The 19,581-nt window shown below is 40.9% G+C and overlaps 1 protein-coding gene across 1 annotated transcript; it reads right to left on the bottom strand.

Moving 5' to 3' along the window:
- Positions 1-11,541: 11,541 nt before the first annotated feature.
- LOC115921254 lies at positions 11,542-19,324 on the bottom strand. The gene is made up of 3 exons (XM_030978554.1): positions 19,170-19,324; positions 18,012-18,697; positions 11,542-11,966 (listed from the first exon to the last, which is right to left on the bottom strand). Exons 1-3 carry the CDS (start codon positions 19,322-19,324, stop codon positions 11,542-11,544), a joined length of 1,266 nt encoding a protein of 421 aa, XP_030834414.1.
- Between the last annotated feature and the right edge of the window lie 257 nt (positions 19,325-19,581).

Genomic DNA, 19,581 nt, shown 5'->3' with positions numbered 1-19,581 from the left:
TGTCCGCTCTCATTGTCAGTCATGTTCATAGTGTAAGTAAGTCAATAAAAGAGTATGTTCTGCACAATAAAAACAATGTGTGTCCCTATTGTACAATGTAATGTGTCCCCTCATTTTGTAATAGTTAATTTACCCATTCACATAATGGAAATACCTGCCCGATGAAGCCAGTGGCCTGTGACCCCTGAGCATTCAACACCGTGTGGGAGTCAGTTTGTGGTGAACTTCTTTTATGAGACAAATACAAGCAAACGTTTCCATATGCAAGGCTTAGCCAAATTTCTTATCATTTTGATGATTCCAGAACCTTGCGGTACATGTTACATGATCAACCTAAAATATACAGTTGGCGCCCCCAGAGTTTCAGAATATTTTGCGGCCCCTCAATGAAATATAAATTTCTACACCCTAAGTTTCTGATCAATTTTGCGCCCCCTCAATAACAGATCAATGTTGCTCCCCCTAAGGTTCAGATCAGTTTTGCGCCCTCTCAATAACATAAAGACTTCCTGCCTCCTAAGTTTCAGATAAATTTTGCGCCCCCTCAATGAAATTTAAATTTTGCGCCCCTTGAATGAAATATAAATTGTGCGTCCCTTTAAAGAAATGTGAATTTTTGCGCCCCTAAAATTAAATATAAATTTTGCGCCGTCTAAATTTCAGATCAATTTTGCGCCCCGCTCAGTTTCGGATCAATTTTGCACCCCGTCGATGAACGTTCAATTTTGCGCCCTCTTTTTAGTTTAAATAGATTTTGCGCCCCACTCATGTTAAGATAAATTTTGCGCCCTCTCAATCGAATATAAAAGTTCCTGCCCCTTAGTTTCAGATCAATTTTGTACCCCCTCAATAAAAGATCAATTTTGCGACCCCACCGCCCCCGACGTTTCAGATCAAGTTTTCGCAATCTCAGGAAAAGATAAATTTTGCGCCCCCCCTTAATGAAATATATATTTTCCGCCACCTAAGTTTCAGATCAATTTTGCACCCCTCTCAGTTTCAGATCAATTTTGCACCCCGTCGATGAACGTTCAATTTTGCGCCCCCTTTTTAGTTTAAATAGATTTTGCGCCCCACTCATGTTAAGATACATTTTGCGCCCCCTCAATCGAATATAAAAGTTCCTTCCCCTTAGTTTCAGATCAATTTTGCACCCCTCAATAAAAGATCAATTTTGCGACCCCACCGCCCCCCGAAGTTTCAGATCAAGTTTTCGCCATCTCAGGAAAACATCAATTTTGCGCCCCCTCAGTTTCAGATAAATTTTGCAGCCCCTCGATGAAAGTTCAATTTAATGGCCCCTTTTTAGTTAAGATAGATTTTGCGCCCCCTCAGGTTAAGATAAATTTTGCGCCCCCTCCATCGAATGCAAAAATTCCTGCCCCTTAGTTTCAGATCAATTTTGCACCCCCTCAATAAAAGATCAATTTTTCGACCCCACCGCCCCCCGAAGTTTCAGATCAATTTTTCGCCCTCTTAGGAGAAGATAAATTGTGCGCCCCCCTCAATAAAATATATATTTTCCGCCACCTAAGTTTCAGATACATTTTGCAACCTCTCAATTAATCAGCACTGCCATTTTGCTGTTCTTGTTTCCCAGTTTAATATAATTCGTTATATAATTTCGATTATTTCGCTCTAAATCTATCACCATCACTTTAATACAGCGCATAACATGTAAACGCAACGTAGCCATACGATAGTAGGCACGTTTGAAAGGGAGAGGAAGAATGAGAAAGAGAGAGAAATAGAGATGGGGGGGGGGGGGGGAGGGAGGGGGTCGATGACCAAAAGGGAACCTTTTACCCATGTATTGTTCGTGAAATCCATGCAATACTGTTTAATGCGCCCATGGAAACAAAAATGGTGTTAGGATCATAAATTTGGATTATAAATAATTGTACGCAGCGGGGGCTAGGGTAGGGGGCAGTTCCCACAAATAAAAAAAAAAGAAAGAAAATGCAATAAATTATCAATAATTTATTGCATTTTACCCCGGTCCCCAACATAACGAAATCCTCTGTACGGCCATGCATTATGGCTCAAGGCATGGGCATACAGCAGATTTTTTTCTGTTGGGGACCGGTTGGAAAGTTAATGAATTATTGATAATTTATTGCAATTTCTTTGCTTTTTTTTAATTTGTGGGAACTGCCCCCTACCCTAAACACGGCTGCGTACAGTCATGGTTCAGTGGCAAAGCAATGGCCTCGTAACTGTGAGGCCCCAGGATCAAAACCGTGTCGATAAGCTATATTAGTGCCCTTTTGTTGGGAATTAATCCTCAGTACTGTCATTTATGACTTAAGGGCGTAGGTACCCTCGTTTATAAGCATAGTAGCATACACATGATTTAGCAGTCACGCAAAACAAACACTGGCAAACTATTATTCAATAACATCTCAGGATGTATACTTTTATCTAGATCTATTAGGAATAAAACATTGTCAAAATAATTCCATAAATTGGGGTAACAAAAAAATATTCGAACTTTATGAGCGACAATGTATATATCTAACGTACACCTTTATCGGTTATTTGGGGACTGAATAGATATAAATAATAACAAACAAATCAACGGTGAGCTCAACAGCTAAGCATCTGTTGTTATATACTAGTAGCATTTTACTATAAGTAGTCGCGCGTTCGGCCACTCAACGCTAGTTTGATCGCTTTTGTCCGGCTTGCCATGATTCTATTGTTCAGGTGCGGATTAAGGCTGCCTAACTTGAATTACCCAAATCGGCATGGCATATGTGTGTGAAGGGGGGGGGGGGGGGGAGGGCGGGTGATTATTGTTTAGTTTGTTAGATTTGTCTGATGTTCAATGCTTCATGAATGTTCTGTAAATATATATATTGAGTGATGCCCGCGTCACACTGTCCCGAAGTTGACATAAGATGGACACACGATGAAGGAAATTTGACCTTCGCACGAAGATGGCCCCGAACTTGGTCAACAGCCAATCAACAGCCGAAGCAAGTACGATGCCTACAGAAGGTCACACGATGGCACCCGAACCACACACGAAGGCAACAGGAAGATGTGAATTTGTAATAAGAAGGGTACCCGCAGGTCACACGAAGGCCACACGATGGCTACACGACGTCGGATTGAGAGTACGATGCGTTCCAACTTGGTCACGAAGGTGTCACGTGACCTCCCGATGATATAAAACCTTCGACCGACAGTGAAAAATTCAATTGCTGATCGGAGATTAATGATGCTCAGAGCAGGGGCGACGGAGCAACTTCCAACGTGGGAGACGGGACCAACAAAAAAGGGCACTTTCTGGAAAAAGCAACTCTGTAGGTGCCCTGTTTTTTTCTCCAGAAAGTGCCCTTTTTTCCCTTTAAGGGAATCTCAAAGCGAAAATATACAATTTGTTAGACATTGGTATATACCCCTATATTGTGGTTACATTAATTGCGATGCTTTCAATATTTATTTCTCTTTATAGACCATACAATATTTTGTGTAAGCATCATACTTTGCAGTTGGGTGTGATGGTCTGAATATTCACATGCGAGCGAGGGAAAATTGTAAGGTTTGTGAGGTCGCAGTTCAAAAATTACATCTTATAAACCGAACAAACCCAATCCTGGTGGGGATATCTTCACATTCTCATAACGCAAGACTGAAAATACCTTTGATAAGTAACATAATTATATCATTCATGAATGCGAGTGAGTGTAGCAAGTGAACTTTGGGGGGAATTGTTCTCAGTCAGTATGGGCACGTTTAAAAAGAGAAGAAAATGGGACACTTATCGAAAAGGATAAGACATCTATTTCTTATATCTGAAAAGAAGCACTCACTATGCATTGAAAAAGTCACTTATGAGAATGGTAAATGGGTATTTGTCGACGGAGTTGGGGTACCCATCATATTTTGATAGAGGCATTCATAAGAGTTGAAAATGGGCATTCATGAAAAGGGGATAGGTCCCTTATTAGAAAGGAAAAGGGGCACGTATCATAGTTTAAAAGAAAATTGTCAGAGGTGTAAAGGGGCATGTATCGCCCATTAAAGAAGTATTGACCAGATAATAATAATAATAATAATAATAATACAAACGTTACTTATAAAGCGCTTACCACCGAAGGGGTACTTATGAGAATGAAAAGAGACAATTTTAATAGGTGAAAAGGGGGCATTTATGAGAAGGGGATGGAGCTCGTTTGTTTTAATGGGGGTACTTATCACAAGGAAAATGGGGCACTTATTAGATTGGAAAAGGGGCACACGTGAAAATAAAAGGTGCGCTTATCGGAGTTATAATTGGTAGCTATTAAAAGGGGAAGAGCAATTTCTTCAAAGTAAAAGGGGCACCTCTCAAATTTGAATAGGGTAATTATCGGAGGTAAAGGGTCAAAATCGAAATGGGGACTTGTTGAAGGAAAAGGGGCAAGTGTCAAAATAAAAGGGGCACTTATCATTGGGAGAAAAAGTAATAGGGGCACTTTTTAAGGTAAAATGTATCCTTTTCCTATGTAAAAAGGGGCAATTTTTACGAAGTTATAGGGGCACTCCTCCTACGTCAGAAAGGGCACTTTAGCTATGAGGCTGGCTTTTTATATTCATTTATTCATTCATTCAAAACGGTTTATTTCAAATAAAACTTTCAACGCGGCGTTTAGTTAATTACACAAGTTTACAAAATAATTAATAACACATAATGTAATATATAACATTGCATAAATAATATATTGAATAAAAAAAAAAAATCAGTATAAATACGAGAATTATAGCTTATTGCAACGTATGTCCACGTTATCATGACACATGGGAAACGCCTGAGCTACTTAAATTCGGCTGTCTTCGCCGACACCGTGGTCCCATCAAGATGCCATCGTACTATAATACGATGGCTACACGATGGCATTGCGAGGGCTTCACGTAGTCGTGTTGCCTTCCGAAGACATTCGGGCAGCTTCTTGTTTCCATCGTATTGTCTTCGTGAGGCGATAAATGCCCGATGGCACCGATGATCACACGAAGTAATTACGAAGATGAAACGATTTGACAAGATGCCCTCACGATGGCCTTACGAAGGGCAACATGGACACACGAATACAACACGAACATGAACCTTCGCGAGGTCATCGGGCAATTCTTTGGCACGCCAAAGATTTTGCCATCGCTCATGCCCGCGTCACACTGTCCCGAAGATGACATAAGATCGACACACGATGAAGGAAAATTCTAAATTGGGCTCTGATCGTAAACACATCGGGCCAATCGGGCCATTCGTGAGGGCATCTGAAGCAATCGTGTGGCCGCCGGTTGATTTTTCAGGCTCCGGCAGCAACTTCGTGAGCGGTGGCAAAATCTTTGGCGTGCCAAAAAATTGCCCGAAGACCTTGCGATGGTTCATTTTAGTGTTGTATTCGTGTGTCCATTTTGCCCTTCGTAAGGCCATCGTGAGGGCATCTTGTCATATCGTGTAATCTTCGTAATTACTTCGTGTGATCATCGGTGCCATCGGACATTTATCACCTCATGAAGACAATACGAAGGAAACAAGAAGTTGCCCGAATGTCTTCGGAAGGCAACACGACTACGTGAAACCCTCGCAATGCCATCGTGTAGCCATCGTATTATAGTACGATGACATTCAAATGGGACCACGGTGTCGGCGAAGACAGCCGAATTTAAGTAGCTCAATCGTTTCCCATGTGTCATTTTAACGTGGACATATGTTGCAATAAGCTATATTTCTCGTATCTATACTGATTTGTTTTTCAGATTCAATATATCATGTTATGCAATGTTTTATATTACATTATGTGTTTTTAATTTTGTTTGTAAACTTCTGTAATTCGGCTAAACGCCGCGATGAAAATTTTATATGAAATAAACTATTTTGAATGAATGAATAAATGAATATAAAAAGCCAGCCTCATAGCCAGAGGCTTTTTCAAGTACCTCAAAAGTTCCCTTTCTTACGTAGGAAAAGTGCCCTTATAACTTCGTAAGAAGTGCCATATTTACAGAGCAAAAGGGCCCATTTTACCTTAAAAAGTTTCATTTCTGTTTTGACAAGTGCCCTCTTCACCTCTGATAATTACCCTATTCAAATTTGAGAGGTGCCTCTTTTACTTTGACCAGTGCCTCTTTTCCTTTGACCAGTGCCTCTTTTCCTTTGTAGGAAGTGCCTCTTCGCTTTTAATAACTACCCACTTTAACTCCCATAAGCACACCTTTTACTTCCACGTGTGCCCCTTTCCCAATCTAATAAGTGCCCCCTTTTCCGTATGATAAGTTTTCCCATTAGAACAAAAGAGCTCCTTCCCCTTCTCATAAATGCCCCCTTTTCACCTATTAAAAGTGTCCCTTTTCATTCTCAAAAGAACCCCTTTTCATATATATATTCAGTGCCTCTTTTCAGGGGCGATAAATGCCCCTTTACACCTCTGATAATTTCCTTGTTAACAATGATACGTGCCCCTTTTCCTTTCTAATAAGGGACCTATCGCTTTTCATTAATTGCCATTTTCAACTCTTATGAATGCCTCTATCAAAATCTGATGGATGCCGCAATTCCGTCGACAAATTCCCATTTACCATTCTCATAAGTGCTTTTGTAATAAGTGTCTTATCCTTTTCGATAAGTGCCCCCATTTCTTCTCTTTTTAAACGTGCCCCTAATTTAAAGTGAATATTAGGGCAATTTCTCCCAAAGCTCGCTCGCTACACTCACTCGCATTGATTTCATAGATGATATAATTATGTTACTTATCAAAGGTCTTTTCAGTCTTCCGTTATGAGAGGTACCTTTCTTTTTCCAGAAAGTGCCCTTTTTTGTTGGTCCCGTCCCCCAATTTGGAAGTCGCTCCGACGCCCCTGCTCTTAGCATCATTAATTTCCGATCAGCAATTTAATTTCCCAGCGTCGGTCGAAGGTTTCATACCATCGGGAGGTCACGTGACACCTTCGTGACCTAGTTGGAACGCTTCGTATTCTTAATACGACGTCGTGTAGCCATTGTGTGGCCTTCGTGTGGCCTGCGGGTACACTTCTTATTACAAATTCACATCTTCGTATTGCCTTCGTGAGTGGTTCGGGTGCCATCGTGTGACCTTCTGTAGCAGGGGCGTAAATCCGTACCGAGGAGTGGGGGGATGATCGGCGGGAGGCATCACATACTAGCACGAGCACACGCCCACACTAATTTACGCAAGCGCGCGCTATCGCGCACGCACTAACACACAACACACAACACACATACACACACGCACGCACACACGCACACACACACAAACGAACAAACACACACATACCCAAACACATTTACATAAATTTATACATGCATACATACATGCACGCGCATGCCAAATATGACAACCATAAAGTAAAAGAATTGGACATATTTCGAAATACTGACATCTGCAAACCGTAGTGTTTTATTAAAATGAACTACGAAATAAGACGACACACTTTCAAGTAGTAACATAAAGATTGAGCATTTCGTCAGGAAGATGCGAACTCTTTATTTTGAGTCCCATCGCTTAGAAAATGATGTATAATGGTCAGGGGCGTCGCTAGACCTTTTTTTAGTGGGGGGGGGGGGTGTAGAGGCCAACGATTACCGACAAAACTAGCCCCCAATTACCGACAAAATTAAATGTCCCCATATTTACAAATTTGACCCTATATACCCGGGGCCGATGGCTAAATTGTTTTTCCTACGGACTATCTATAGTACTTGCGTATGCGCAAATGGTCATTTTCCTCGACGACATAAATATACGAATTATTTCGTCAACTTAGTCAGCATCATAGCTATATATTTTAATGCAGGCGCGGAGCTAGGATCTCATTTTAGGGAGGGGCGGAAGTGAGCAGGCGAATCACTCAAAGAGCGCGCGAAGCGCGCTCATTAGGGGGATGTGGGTGATAGGCCTACCGCGCGAAGCGCGGAAGCTTAGACGTTTCCTTAAATTATTAGGAAAAAAAGACGACTTATTGTACCGTTCTCGACTATTAATCCTTATCTGAATGAATTCCACCCCCCTCCCGCGCGAAGCCCGAAAGCTTTGGCGTTTCACCGTAGGTAGTCATCTGCCCCCCCCCCCACACACACTCATGCAATTATGTGTACACACCTGCAATTTTGCAAAAAAAAAACAAGCAAACAACAAAATCAGTAGAAAAAAAATCAGGCTTACCTTTTAAAGGGAAAGTCCACCCCAGGATTTTTTTTAGCTGACGATATAGACCTAATAATACCATGAAGAATGATACAAGTCTCATTAAAATCCATGATCACATAACGAAGATATATTGACTTTTTTATCGAAAATCAGCCGCCCCCCAAATGCAAATGCGTTACATGGGCATGAAACGATCGCCAAAAAATAACCGATAGTATCGAAATTGTGACGTATGTTGCGAGCTGCCTTCTTATTTCGCAGACATTCACTTTCGCTCGCGGTACACTGTTATCGCACTGACACGACGAATCATGAATGAAAGGGAAAGCGAAAGTGAATGTCTGCGAAATAAGAAGGCAGCTCGCAACATACGTCACAATTCCGATACTATCGGTTATTTTTTGGCGATCGTTTCATGCCCATGTAACGCATTTTCATTTGGGGGGGGGGGGCGGCTGATTTTCGATAAAAAATCCTAGGGTGGACTATCCCTTTAAATGTGATTTCTGGGGCTGCATTTGATGGACAAATTTCAGCAAGTCAGACCGGTCACTATAATTTGTCAAGTCATTGTTTTCTAGCCTCACCCTCACCCTCACCCTGTAACTCTCCATAATTTGCTAGATGCAGCGTGTCATAATCATGTCTTGCTATGTTGTTAACCTTCATTACGTTCACACTCTGGTGACAAATGAGGCAATGTGGTTTACCTTTCTCTTCTACAAAGAAATACTGCCTTCATCAGGAACTTTCCTTTTCGTCGCAGGTCTCGAAGTCGATGCCATGTTGGTTGTTATTTCAACCAAAATCAAGGACACAACAGAAAGAACATCCTAACTTTATTAGTCGTACACTGTACTTCTTATCGAACGCGGTGTAAAGGGAAGGGGACTATCCAGTTTACGATTAAGATTCATGAGAAAATTCAAAGGCGGGAGAAAAGGGTTGTAAGTACTGCATTTCAAACATATTTCTCGATTCACAACATTTGTATATTTATAAACGTTACTGTGTGCGGAAATTACAGACTGAAATTAACACGGCGAGTGATGTTAATGTCGTTAATGTATTTTAATGAGAGGGAATTTGGGGAGTTTTGTATCAACCAAGTATAACGAGTCAATATGTTGTGAATGGTGAAAACAAATTATGGAATAAGAGCTCTGTCTGTAAATGTTTTACCCTATTTCATCGCTGCTTTGCGGGCCGCATTTCATTCATGAGCTATTTTTATAATTTCTTTTTCAAAGCTCCGCGGGCCGCACTAGAAGAGTTCGAGGGCCGCGAGTTGGCCACCCGTGCCTTAAATTGTGTTCTATATCAATAGCCTCTATCTCTTGTTCTGGGACAACAATAGAGATTCAGGATTTCGACGATCTAGAAATGAATGCAATGAATGATTTGAGGTTGGGATGGCATGTGCAAGATTTGAACCTATATTTAGAAAGTAATTATTGAGACTCTCAGCAATAGAAGCAGGGTCTTAAAAGCATGTGTTTCCGACTAGAATCTCTTGAATATCCTACTTAATACTGTTTCTAGTACGTACATGGTTAATTAGCCTACAAGTATTTTTCAATGTCATTTCTATGAAATTCAAATTGTTTTGTACAAAATATTAACTTTGTGTTACGAAAATGTCTCTGCAGGCCGTATAGTGTATTGTGTGCCCATGGATTTTTTTTGCAATCACCGCAACTCAGCGTAGAATGCCAGCAGGCACTCAGATAACTCTTGCTCGGTATATACCTTTTCTCATTTCTCGTTGTCCATTGCCCTTGCTCTGCAGTCAGAGCTGATATTTTCGATGCTTGTTTTAATTCATGTTTAGTGGATTTAAATCTTAATCCTCCATAGGCCGATTGACCTCAAAGTCACTCATGAGGACAAATGAGAACCCATTTCGAAGGGTAAAATTTATCTTCCGCGGGTCGAATTCGTTGATCTCTCAGTAGTCGAAAGTCTGTGGACGACAAGAGGGCGACATACATTGATTAAACTTATATTCATTTGACCATTTTGTTCAATATATCTATTGACAAATGATCGGGAGTGAACAGATGTTAATTATGATTCTTACTCTCGATATCAAGCGACAACCTGGAGGACCACAATCCAGTTATATTTTTCTCATGATCTTATTTAATATAAAACCTTTGGAAATAGACATCCCTTAGGCGGTCAAAACACGTTATATTGCACACCCTATCCGTCAATATTTGTATAATACCCTAAATATTCAATTTCACAAATTGCATCGGCCTATAATAAAAAAAAAATGACGGATAGATAAAAAAAAACAATCTTACCAACTAAAGTGTCACCAGACTGATCAAACAATTATTTTACCTGCAATTGCCAAGAATCGATCGGTTTGGAGTATTGTCGGTTTAAAGGTGTGACTAAGCAATACATTGCATTTTTATAGTTTCACAATAAAGACGGCCTTTTACCTGTGAGACTTTCGCCTATTCGTTGCTGCAAGCATCGCTTGATTGACATTTTATCGCCACTAGATGGAGTAGTACGGCAGCTGATTGAACTGTGACTATAAGGGAGTTTAAAGATGGAGAAGTTCCACTTTGAGCATCTTAGAATAATAACTGCCAAAGTCCTAGATGTGCTTCATGAATACATTTTTGTTTGCCCTCTTGAAAAGAATACTTCCACCTGCGTATCTTAGAATGTGCCGTTGGTGCATAAATGAATAATGTTACATAACTTTCATGAGCGCATATCCAGTATTCATTTATGTGGGTTTAACCTTTTTGGTACAAATGACCTTTATCTACTCATGCTCAGACTGCAACTGTAAACTGGTTTATTAAAGGGAAACGACATTATAGATCGGGAACACGCCCGAAAAGTTTTAAGTTCAACTTAAAACCAAACTCGACGTCGATCACTTTTTACTCGTCTGAGTGTCAGCCGATGTTCCACCGATGTTCGTACGATGTCCAGCGGGTCATCGCCCGATATTTTGTTAACATTTATCGTCGGGCCGCCTGCCGATCCCCCAACCGGAACCTGGCCTACCCCTGCTGTCCGGCGGGTCACCACCAGGCTCCCTAATGTCTCTGCCGTAGACCCTGAGAATGAACAGCAGGGCCCCCGCGCTGCTCTCTTGCTTGTCCGGGGTATATTATAGAGACTTCGCCATTAACAAAATCTCATTCCCCGTTACCTTTAATAATAATAATAATAATAATAACAATTGTGATTTATATTGTGCATAATAATCATCGAGGACAATCCCCTGTGCGCTTTACATGATTACATTCATACAACTTACAATACCACAAACACATTACATATTAGGCCTACATTATTGACTTACTTACTTACGGACTTAGTACGGTGTGTCCCCTTGCTCCCCTACGATAAATCATGCTCCAGTCTGATCTGTCCTCGGCTCGTTGCTCTGCCTCTTGTGTGGGTAATCCCACATCGCATCGAACCTGGTCCATCTCTTTGTAAGGCGTCCCCGTGGTCTGCGTCCATTAAAGTCATTCTGGAATGCTTGGTATGGTAGGCAGTGATGCGGCATGCGTAAAACATGGCCAAACCATATCAAGCGACGTTTGATTATTTCTTCGCATTTGGTGCTTGGGACGTCCAGCCTCTGCCTGATCTCATCGTTACTTATCTTGTCCAATAGGTGAACTCCAAGGGTGGTTCGGAGACATCTCATTTCAAATACCTCAAGCTTATTTCTATCAGACTTTCGGAGAGTCCAGGATTCTGCTCCATATGTGGCAATAGGGAGGATAAGTGCTCTGTAGATCCTGACTTTGAGTCTCCTAGAAATATCTAGAAAAGAGCAAGAAGTAGAATAACTCCCATGGTCGGAAAGGAACAATTTGGTTTTGTAAAGGATGCGGGCACAACAAATGCAATATTTGTGGTTAGAAATATAATGGAGAGAGCAGTTAAAATGCAAAAGGATGTGTACACGTGTTTTATCGATTATTCAAAGGTTTTTGATAAAGTAAAACATTCAGAACTTTCTGAAGAGCTGAACAAACTTGATATATATAGGAAAGATATCAGACTGCTACAAAGTCTGTATTGGAATCAGTTTGCATGCATCAGGGTAGAATGAGAGTGTAGTGAATATATTAACATCAGACGGGGAGTCAGACAGGGTTGTGTTATGTCGCCGGACCTGTTCAATATGTAAAGTGAAATCATTCTAAGAGAATTTGATGATGAAAATGGGATACAAGTGGGTGGCCATTCGATCACAAATATTAGATATGCTGATGACACTGTTTTATTTTCTGAATCAGAGAAAGATCTCCAGAGACTCCTGAATGTAGTTGTAAAAGAAAGTGAGAGAATGGGACGAAAGATCAACTATACCAAGACAAAGTGCCTGGTGGTCTCCAAGAAGAGCAGTCCAAAATGTAACTTGAAACTGAAAGAACAGATTATTAATAAACAAGTCTCCTCATTTAACTACCTCGGCAGCATGATCACCGAGAATGCCAGATGTGAGACAGAGATCAAGAGAAGGATAGCTCTCGCTAAATCTCCATTTTCAAAGTTAGGCAAAATTCTGACAAATCGAACAATGAGTATGAGGACCAGAATAAGAGTATTGAATTGTTACATCTACCCAATATGTATGGTAGTGAAACATGAACTTTAGTACAGCCGATAAGCTCCCAATATAATGAAAATTGTGCACTTTTTGAGAAAAGCATGAAACTTCTAGCATAGTTAGTTTAGACCATAAGATTTATTATCAGATGTGAAGGGAAGTCAGATTTGACCTCTGATGACCCTGAGAGGTCAAATCCAAAATGGCCGCCAGTCCACATGGTCTATTATGTACAAACACGCTTAACTTTTAAACCAAATAGTCAAGAAAAACGTTTATGGTGTCTTTTCCAACTCTCTTGGGGATGCCAATTCATTTGGTAATACTTTTGAGATCGCCAAAACTCAGGGTTTTACATTTAGGTCAAGGTCAAGGTCAAAATTGACTAAAAATTAGCAAGTTTTGAATGGTTAAAAAAGGTTAAATCTCATTTATTTGTCATTTGTCCTCCCCTATGTTCTCAAATTTCTTTAGGAATGTTTCCCCTGTATAGTCCCCCACCTTAATCCCTTTCAGTTAGTTTATTTCACAATTTGATTTGACCTCTGATGACCCTGAGAGGGCAAATCCAAAATGGCCGGCAGTCCGCAACAGTGGTCTAATTGTACAAACATGCTTAACTTATGAACCAAATAGTCAAGAAAAACGTTTAAGGTGTCATTTTCAACTAACTTGGGGATGCCAATTTATTTGGTAATACTTTTACTAAGGACTTTGCATTAAGGTCAAGGTCAAGGTCAAAATTGACTAAAAAAAAGCAAGTTTTGAATGGTTACAAAAAAAAATCCCATTCATTTTTCATTTATTCTCCCCTATGTTCTCAAATTTCTTTAGGAATGGTTCCCCTGTAAAGTCCCCCACCCTAATCCCTTTTAGTTAGTTTATTTCACAATTTGATTTGACCTCTGATGACCCTGAGAGGTCAAATCTAAAATGGCCGGCAGTCCGCAACAGTGGTCTAATTGTACAAACATGCTTAACTTATATGAACCAAATAGTCAAGAAAAACGTTTAAGGTGTCATTTTCAACTAACTTGGGGATGCCAATTTATTTGGTAATACTTTTGAGATCGCCAGAACTCAGGACTTTGCATTTAGGTCAAGGTCAAGGTCTAAATTGACTAAAAAATAGCATGTTTTGAATGTTCACAAAACGTTTTCCCATTTATTTGTCATTTGTTTTCCCCTATGTCCCCAAATTTATTTAGGAGTGGTTCCCTGCATAGTCCCCCATCTTCATCCCTTTCAGTTAGTTTATTTCCCCAATTATAGCACCACACCATTATTTGTCTTGTAACTGACCATATGCATAGCATGGTTAGTGGGCAGCTAAGAAAACGGCAAAAACCTCAATTCAAGTCAGGAATCTGCCCCTTTCCATTACTCCTCAATACTATTGGTAAGTTGTTCTTTAAGTTACGTTGTGTTTTATTTGGTTCTAAGTAATTTCAAGGATCACTACATAGTTTGAGGAACAGGCCATAAAGCAAAATAACGGTTCTGCTAACACTAGACAACATCACCATGACCAGCAGCCTGGAGTGCAGACAGAATTCCTGAGGGATGTTAAGGAACTTCTGACAGTACTGAAAGAGATGGGGAATCCATTTCTAGAACAAAGTCAAGACCTACTAGTCATTGGCACAAGCGACATATCATGGACACCTAAGTGGCTGAAACGGAGAGAAGGATTGAGACCCTATGTGAGGAGCAGTACTCAAAGTTTGTGACAGAAAGGCTAGAGCAGTGTAAGACACTTGTCACACAAACACTTCATACGAACAAGTCGCCACTTTTTAGTCGGCAGCCGGCCAAAGTTATCTTTTCGAGAATGTACATCTCGTGTCAGACACGGGATGGAGATATGGATTATTTCTTCTCCCATGAAAACCAGGCAGCCCCGCCAGCTTTGTTAACTGGAGGAAAATGCGGTTTGGAGTTAAAGCAGATCTACTTGACTACTTCGCTGCCTGGTATCAAATGTGCCCGAAAACTATAGTGCACCTGTGGCCCAAGCAATAATTATTGATGGTGAAGCTGTGGTTCAAATGCTCAATCCTGGAACATCAACAACATTTCAAAAGTATGGAGAAAGAGTGTTTGCCCCATACATCTTCGCTCAACTCGGGAAAAGCATCCGCATCGCGACCTTGGCTAGGGTGTATCCTTACCTGCTAGCCTGAAAGCCTCAATAAGGCCGGAAAGGGGAAAGGGCAATAGGAAAAGGGTGGCTCCTTCTACTGTGCTGCCAAAAAGCTGGAAGGACTTTCTTTGAGTCAATGAGAACAAAACCTAATTGTTTGCTTTCCTGTCACGCGAAGAAGTTCATCTTCCTCTACCACAGGGCAAGGAACTGTATGCAACATATGGAAGTAGCGTACTCTGTTCTTCTGCTGAGTCACACTTGGAAGGCCTTGCTCCATGCTTGCACGGGGATAGGCTGACACTGCCGTCTTAACTTTAATTGTGTACCTCTTTCTACAGTAAACATATTGGCCCTAATTCACAAAGGAGGTTTGTCGACAAACCCAGGTTTGTCGTCAAACCTCCTTTTGTTTCGACAAACCTCCTTTTGTCTTTTACAAACCAAGGTTTGTAAAAACGCGTCGAAACGCGTCGTATGACGCACATAAACCTTGGTTTGTCGACAAACCTCCTTTGTGAATTCGGGCCTTTCTGTCCCTGTTATTTTTCAAGTCTCCCAGGAACCTATTCTTTACAAGCTCTGCTTTTCTCTATGTTCCTGCACATTTCACAGTTTGTACTTTTGTATGGGTTTCCTTTAAATGATATTAGTTGTCAAACATATGTGATGATTACCTTGTCAATTAATATAATCATTTTTTTTTTAAATTATGAAACAATATGTCTTTTATGTTTATTTTGTTATCTGTATTATTTCTGCATGTGAAATGTGAAATCAATAAACTCAAACTCAAACTCAAACACTCGTCTACTTCTGCATGTGGCAGACAGATGCTGTGCAAAAAGGGTGTAAAAGGGTAACCATACGTACTGTTGGTACTGATGCGGTTGTACTAGCCGTGGCTTCATTCAGCAAGACAGCTCGATCCTGATGCTGTGGATCGCTTTTGGTGTCAGATCAAGCTTTCGGTACATAGCTTTTACACTAAATAGTTGCCACCATGAGTCCGACACAACGTATGACTCTCTCATTCTTTCATGCGTTCACCGGGTGTGACACTGTTTCTGCATTCAGAGGAAAGAAGACTGTCTGGAAAACTTAGAAGTCTTTCCCAGAGGTGAATGATTCCTTCAGTGAACTCCTTGCCTAGTGAGCCTAAGTGAAGGATCAATGTTACTGTCAGAGCGATTTGTGGTGCTGATACGAACGAACCAATGAGAGCATGATAGTGAATGATGCCAGGAAACAAGTCTAGAGACCTGGAGAACTTTCCTCTAACCCAGGCAGCTCTCAAGCAGCACATCAAGCGCACTTGCTACCAGGCCAACTGTTGGAACCAGATAGTGGCCAAGAATCCAGACATGCCAGAGCCATCTGACTTGGGCTAGACAAACGAAACAACTGGGTGGCTGCCTCTTTGGACCCCTCTCCCGTACACTGAACTGTGCTCTTGTTCTGGAGACTGTTAGATTTTGATCGTTACCATTAGGATATTCATAAGTTGTGGACAGTGCTAAATTCATGTGGATATCTATAGCTGTGGTAATGAACAGGTTTTAGGTCGTATTTGGAATAGGTTTTTTGGTCTTCTGGGCCCAATTTCAGAAAGCTGTTTACCGGTAAGCAAATTTTCGTGCTATAACTGTAGCAGAAAAAAATTGCTTAAGCAGGTTAGCAAGAAAACAAGGCGTCCACCTTGCGCGTTCACAATGGATTTGCATTGTTACAAAATTCATTTTCGCCCAGTAAGCAGCGTAAGGTTAATGCTTTTTCGTGTGCTTACGGTTAGCAGTGCTATAAAGTAGAAACTCATACGTAAGCAGAGAACCGGTCGATAAGCAGCGCTATAAAATTTGGCCCTGGATAGTCAAAGTGGTGGTACATGGGTCTTCTAATTATTTTTTAAAATAAGGACAACAAAAAAAACATCAACACTTTTTTGGCCTAATATGACCTTGACTTTGACCTTATTGCAACACCCTGAGTTCTGGTGATCTCAAAAGTATTACTTAATGAATTGGCATCCCCAAGTTGGTTAAAAATGACACCTTAAAAGTTTTTTATGACTATTTGGTTCAAAAGTTACCACGTCTGTACATTAGACCATGCGGACTGGCGGCCATTTTGGATTTGACCTCTCAGGGTCATCAGAGGTCAAATCAAATTGTGAAATAAACTAACTGAAAGGGATTAAGGTGGGGGACTATACAGGGGAACCATTCCTAAAGAAATTTGAGAACATAGGGGAGAAAAAATGATAAATAAATGAGATTTAACCTTTTTTAACCATTCAAAACTTGCTATTTTTAGTCAATTTTGACCTTGACCTTGACCTAAATGCAACACCCTGAGTTCTGGCGATCTCAAAAGTATTACCAAATGAATTGGCATCCCCAAGTTAGTTGGAAATGACACCTTAAACGTTTTTTCTGGACTACTTGGTTCAAAAGTTAAGCGTTTTTGTACATTAGACCATGTGGACTGGCGGCCATTTTGGATTTGACCTCTCAGGGTCATCAGAGGTCAAATCTGACTTCCCTCCACATCTAAAAATAATTCTTATGGTGAAAGCAAACTATGCTAGAAGTTTCATGCTTTTCTCAAAAAGTGCACAATTTTCTTGCTAAGCCGCTGCACTACTTAGGCCTCTGATACTAAAAAGCGTTTGGAAAGTTGCGAAATGTGGTTTTTAAGAAGAATGATGAAAATCCTTTGGACTGACAAAGTTAGTAATGAGGAAGTTCTTACACGAGCTGGAGTGCAAAGGAAAATGATACGTGAGATGTTGATTAGACAGTTGAAGTTCATGGGTCACATTACACGTAAAGAATGCCTAGAGAATCTTGCTTTGACAGGGAAAATTGTGGGAAGAAGAAGTAGGGGAAGAAGGAGGATACTTTGGATGGACAGTCTGAAGAAATTGTTGGAAGAGAGAGGAGTAAAAGAACTGGGAGTGGTAATAATACAGAAGGCTAGGAGCCGAGGGTTGTGGAACAGCATGATCGCCAAAGTCAAACGATATGGCACTTAGAGAGAGAGAGAGATATCTTGGTTGGACCAGATGCACTTTTCAGTCTTCCGAATGCCCAATCAGCCAGTCTTGTACGTCTCTTCACGTCCTCTTCTATGGAAGGAACTTTGCTGCCGAGAAAGACAAATTTTTCCACTTTCTCAATGTTGGTGTTGTTTAGTAAAATATCTTGTTGATCCTCTGTCATGAATTCGCTTTTTGTTGCATTTATTTTCATATCCCATCTTCTACATGCCTTCTCCAGTTCATTTGTTGAGATTTGGAGGTTTTCAAATACGAGTTCCATAAGGGTGGTGTCATCTGCATATCTGATGTTGTTGATACGCATGTCTCCCATCTGTATTCCACTATCTAGTTGTTGGATGTCCTTCATCACATATTCCAGGAATGGATTGGAGAGACTTGGAGAGAGGAGGCATCCTTGTCTTACCCCAGCTATGACATCAAACCATTCAGTTATCTTTCCATTCACCATAACAGACCATTTGGTTTGTTTGTACATGCTCTCTATGAGGTCAACTAAGGACTTGTCCACTCCAATGGAACGCAGGCATTTCCAGAGAGCTTCTCGCCATATGGTATCAAATGCTGCTTTAAAGTCAACACAGTTCATGTGGATTGGTATCCTTCTTTCTCTGGCCTTTTCGATGGTCTGTCTAACGGCAAACACAACATCTGTGGTGCCCCTACAACTTCTGAATCCACATTGTTCCTCAGTCAGATGATTCTCGATGGTTCCCTGTATTCTCATGAGGACCATTCTACAGAAAACTTTCCCGGGTATGGAAAGTAGAGTTATAGCTCTGTAGTTGGATGGATCCAGCTTGTCTCCTTTCTTAAACACTGGAGTGATAAGACCCTTGCTCCAGTCTTCCGGGGTTTCACCTTCCGACCATGCTGCATTTATTATTTTGAGCAGGAGTTGTCTCATTGGTTGTCCACCAGCCTTTAGAGTTTCGGCAGCTATTTTGTCCTACCCGCAGGCCTTGTTGTTCTTCAATAGTTTTATTGCCGTATCTACTTCTTAAATTGTGAAATGTTCACTTGGGTTATCTGTACGTTGTGGGTCAGGTATGGTCAGAAGAGCATTTTCGTCCCTTGGAAGTTGCGTGTTAAGGTGAACGCTAAAATGTACTTCCCAACACATCTGCGGGAGCAGTTTTTAAGATGCCGTCATTGTTCTTCACGGCAGGTTGCATTTTGTCTCTCTCACCAGATAGTCTCTTCACCTACTGGAAGAGCTCGTGGCTGTTGTTCTTTGCTTGCGCTAATTCAATCTCTTCCACCTCCGTACCAAGAATTTTCTTCTTCCACTTCTTCACTTCATACTTAACCGCTTTATTGAGTTTTGTGTAGCTTTTCTTGTTGTGGGCCGAGGGATTGTTCATCATGAGGATTCTGGCTTTCTTCCTTTGTTCACAGACCTTACAAACCTCACCTGGGAGACCTTTAACTTGTCTCGACCATTTGAAGCCTACAATTTCCGCTGAGATATTATTGGTTGTGTCTCTGAATTTCTTCCACAGCTCATCCACATTAGTGTCCGGGAGCTAAAGTAGTGGTTCAAAGGAACCTCCAACCCTGGCTTTGAATGCTTCTACAATGTTAGAGTCATTAAATCTGTCCACATCATAGCTACATTATT

The sequence above is a fragment of the Strongylocentrotus purpuratus genome, unplaced genomic scaffold, assembly GCF_000002235.5.
Source record: "Strongylocentrotus purpuratus isolate Spur 01 unplaced genomic scaffold, Spur_5.0 spur5_scaffold_1, whole genome shotgun sequence".
Classification (NCBI taxonomy): domain Eukaryota; kingdom Metazoa; phylum Echinodermata; class Echinoidea; order Camarodonta; family Strongylocentrotidae; genus Strongylocentrotus; species Strongylocentrotus purpuratus.
Note: the sequence above shows the minus strand (reverse complement) of the source record. Positions and strands in the feature narration are given on the sequence as shown.

Coding starts and splice junctions, on each gene's coding strand:
- LOC115921254 (XM_030978554.1), bottom strand. CDS start 19,324: ATGAACAATCCCTCGGCCCACAACAAGAAAAGCTACACAAAACTCAAT. Junction 18,698..19,169: donor AACAGCCACGAGCTCTTCCA/GTAGGTGAAGAG, acceptor AGTTTTCTGTAG/AATGGTCCTCATGAGAATAC. Junction 11,967..18,011: donor AGAAGAGGACGTGAAGAGAC/GTACAAGACTGG, acceptor GCTCTTTTCTAG/ATATTTCTAGGAGACTCAAA.